The sequence below is a fragment of the Brachycentrus maculatus genome, unplaced genomic scaffold (assembly GCF_059751285.1).
Source record: "Brachycentrus maculatus isolate JH-2025_06_01 unplaced genomic scaffold, ASM5975128v1 h1tg000152l, whole genome shotgun sequence".
NCBI lineage: Eukaryota > Metazoa > Arthropoda > Insecta > Trichoptera > Brachycentridae > Brachycentrus > Brachycentrus maculatus.
Genome location: NW_028280905.1, coordinates 770,406 through 774,509, shown reverse-complemented (window position 1 = coordinate 774,509; position 4,104 = coordinate 770,406). Strand labels below are relative to the sequence as shown.

The following is a 4,104-nucleotide window of genomic DNA, read 5'->3' as shown; positions in this document are numbered from 1 at the left end:
AGCATTTAATAAAATAAAATAACAACTATGTAAATTGTTTTTTTTTCCACAAATATTTTATATGACCAGTGACCGGTTTTCATCGTTACCGACATCATTAGACTCCCTCGTTGTAAATATAATATATAATTTTTTCTAGCCTTACACCAGTCTGATGATGTCGATAACGACGAAACCCGGACACTGGTTAAATAAAATACATGTGGAAAAAAGTACATTCTTAGTTGATATTTTATTATACTTGAAAATTAAAATTCAAGTTTAAAAAAGTTTTGTTTTATTTTTAAATGTCGAAAAAATACAATTACAATGAGAGGAATGCACCAAAAAGTCATGTTCCCCTTATAAAGGACAACTTGTCTGTATTGGTGCTAGAAAGCGATTCGATGAATCAGTGCCTTTAAATGTGACGTGGCATCGCCGGAGATGTGATGTGGCTGGCCGTCTAGCTGCTGAGGCGGAGGACACTTTCCGAGGCGGCCACGGGATCTGTGAGGTGGTAGGCCGTCTAGCTGCTGAGGCCGAGGACACTCTCCAAGGCGGCGATGTACTTGGCGGCGCTCTCGCCTCCGTCCAGCTTGGCCTTGCCTTCCTTCAGCGCGTCCTTAGTGGTGAGGGTCTTGGCTCCGATGGCGGCCATGGCGGCGTCGTCGACGGTGATGGTGAAGTCGACGGTTCCGCTGTACGGCTCCTCGGACACCTTCAGTTGCTTGAGGTCGATTGCTGTCGAGGAAAAAAGGAACATTTTAATTATTATCATAAAAAAAATCTCTAATATTGGCAGATGATATATCGCTCACTCCTTTCAACAAAACACTTGATTTTTTTATAGGAAATCGTTTTTAAAGTTTAAAAATATCATAAAATGTATTATAAATAAATATCAAGCGACTTATTGATTTTTTACTGTGCAACAGATCTTTTTAGGTAAAACCTGACATTTTTTGTACATTTGAGAAATATTTAGTTAATAAAAAAAAATATTAAACAATACCTTTTCTTCAAAATGCAAAAACAACACTTTCCGCCCTGTAGCGGGTAAAAATTAAGATTAAAATATGCCGCTTTTCCTGGGATATAGTACATTTTCTGGGCATTCTGAAAATTGACAATTTTTGATGTATGACGTTGTTGAAAGAAGTGAGCTATATGAGATATTCTAAGGAAGAAAAAAACGTGCGTTGTCACATGTAATATCTATGTATAAAAATTTAGAAAATCGCGTTTCGTAATCACGGGCAGAATGGTGAGTATTACACTGTGTATAAAGTGATCACTCAAATCAGTCGATGAAGATAAATATTCAGATATCCAGATGTAAACAAATATTGGTTTGGTAATTTAATATTTGGTCCGCCTCCGTAGTGTAATGGTCAGCACACTCGGCTACCGTTCTGGAGGTCCCGGGTTCGATTCCCAGGGGGGGTCAAATAAATAAAGGTGATTTTTTCACTCTAATATTTATTCAATATTACCCTGGACTGGTACCTGAAGCGGAGGGCTGATCACCTTTCCTTCATGTGTTAACGATCAAGATAACACTGTGTTTGTATAATGCAGTGCCCTATGCACCATTGGTGTGCGGATAAGGGTTTGAAAATGAAAAAAACAAATATTTGTCCAATTTTCTAAAATGGGACTCTAATATTGCATAGAGCGGAGAACTATGCAAAACTTCTAAAGTTGTCTTAGAGCATTTGATAAAATTAATGTAATTTAAAGTTATATTACATTACTTAAAAGTTTAATAAAAATTATGACAATTGATAAGAGAGCAATAAATAATAATGTATTGGCATTGGTCTTAGCGACTGAGGATTTAAAGGTATATCAACAAACCTTATCTGAAAAATAAATACATTTTATTGCAACCAAAAAATTGATAATCAATAATAATTAATCTAACGATTGATTAGCGATACGCTACCGTCAAAATTAATCTTAAAAACTAATAAAAATGTAATAAAATTAATTACATCTTCACTTACAATATTTTGAGTGTAATCTTATTTGCGAAATCTTTTTGGTATTCGTTTTTCCTGCCTCATATAATTTTATTTTATTTTATTAAGTCAACATATAATTACTATTTTTAATGCAGTATTAACATAAAAGAACATATGCCATAACATTTTTTTTTAAATCACTACAGTTACTCTATCCCTAAAAAAATATTTATATAAAAGTCCGTTATTAAAAAAAACATTGATTGTATGTAACTGATCATCTTCACAAAAATACCCCATTTAGATTTCTAGGTACCTAGGACCTTCAAACCGCTAAATAATTGATTTAATTTGTTTTAGAAAGAAACGTAGTTTTTGGTATTAATTAGTCTATTAAAATGAACCCGAGTATTTATATTTACATACTCGTATGAATATGGAACGATCATTTTTCATTAGGAATGATAACTAAGATATAGAAAAGATGAATGTATATATATATATATATATATATATATATATATATATATATATATATATATATATATATATATATATATATATATATATATATAGCTTTGATGAAGACGCTGTTTTTTGCTTTGAAATATATATATAATTAAAAAAATGTGTTATAAAAGTTAGTCCTTCAAATATTGGTTAAATAGCTTTACCTCAATGGAATGGATCGATTTATGAGTTAGAACTGTGGAAATGCAATATGGAAGTGCTACTCACTCAGTCTCTTGACTTCCTTTGATCCGTCGGTGATGACGATGTAGAAGACGATCAGGATCTTCCTGTTGGCAGGGTCGGGATCAGCTTTCGCCACTCGCGCCTTGATCTTCTCGATGAGTTCCTGGCTTTTAAGAGTCATGGTTGATGCTGATGGATCTGAAAATAATACAATTCACGGATTTTTATCCATGAAATAATTTTAATACAGAAATTAAAGGATTAAGTTTAAAACGTATAGCTACATGATAAGTTTCTTTATATTGATCGAGGGCAGACACTAAGTCCACAGGTTTTATTTTTTATGATCTATCATAATGATCAAGAAACGTTCTAACGTTTCAAAAAAGAATTATCCATTAATATTTTATACGTACTTATGTATTGATTATCCTTAATTAAATTTTCTCATTTATATATGTATATATATATATATATATATATATATATATATATATATATATATATATATATATATATATATATATATATATATATATATATATATATATATATATATATATATATATATATATATATATATATATATATATATATATATATATATATACATATATGTAATCGTATAAAATTATCCCTTACGAGATTTCTTTGGCAATTTTCATAGCTGTTTAACATATATTATTCTAGCATACAAGTTACAAAGTATGGAAAAAAGCATTTAAATGGTTATTATTACTTATTAACAAGATTTAAAAAATATTTTTTTTATTGAATCTAAACTTACTTTACCGAAAAAATGCTTTTCATATTAACTGTTTTTTTTATATTTAAAATTTACAATGAATAAAATAAAAATTAAACCTTAAAATAAAATTGAAAGGGGCTTACCTGTACTTCTGACGGTAATTAAACAAAGTGTGTAGTTTCCAAATCATGTGTGGGTTTATATAAAAATAATTCTTATCGCCAAAATATCTAAGCTAACTTTGAAATATTAGATAAGAATAAATACATTTTAACGTATCAAAATTTCCTTATCTATAGGCTGATTGGTTATATTACCAAATGCTAGATTTATATCCTGTATGGACGTCTAATCATTATTATTATTAGATATACTTACATTTTGAGTGTGTCCAAATACTTGTTCACAAATCTGGTTTATCTCCAATTGAAGGATTCATTTATTATATTATTTTTTGACATCTCAACATAGATGATTTGTATTTTGACACACTCAAAATGTTGTAAATAAATTATCTGGTTAAATTATAAGCTAGAATAATAAAATGAAAAGGATATTTTCTGTCGTTTCTCGTTTTCGTATGTGATTATAATCCAGGATTCGGACCTCACATACAAATATCGGAGTTTTGCTCGATAAAAAAGCTTCTTCGTCTCACCACTAGATGTCACTGCTGAATATTCTGCCATTATGTTACAATATTTCAAAATTAGA

General features: G+C 30.0%; 1 protein-coding gene across 1 annotated transcript; it reads right to left on the bottom strand.

Moving 5' to 3' along the window:
* Positions 1-260: 260 nt before the first annotated feature.
* LOC148308714 (uncharacterized) lies at positions 261-3,561 on the bottom strand. Its single transcript, XM_088261281.1, has 3 exons — positions 3,534-3,561; positions 2,685-2,840; positions 261-723 (listed from the first exon to the last, which is right to left on the bottom strand). Exons 2-3 carry the CDS (start codon positions 2,821-2,823, stop codon positions 509-511), a joined length of 354 nt encoding a protein of 117 aa, XP_088117407.1. The 5' UTR covers positions 2,824-2,840; positions 3,534-3,561; the 3' UTR covers positions 261-508.
* Between the last annotated feature and the right edge of the window lie 543 nt (positions 3,562-4,104).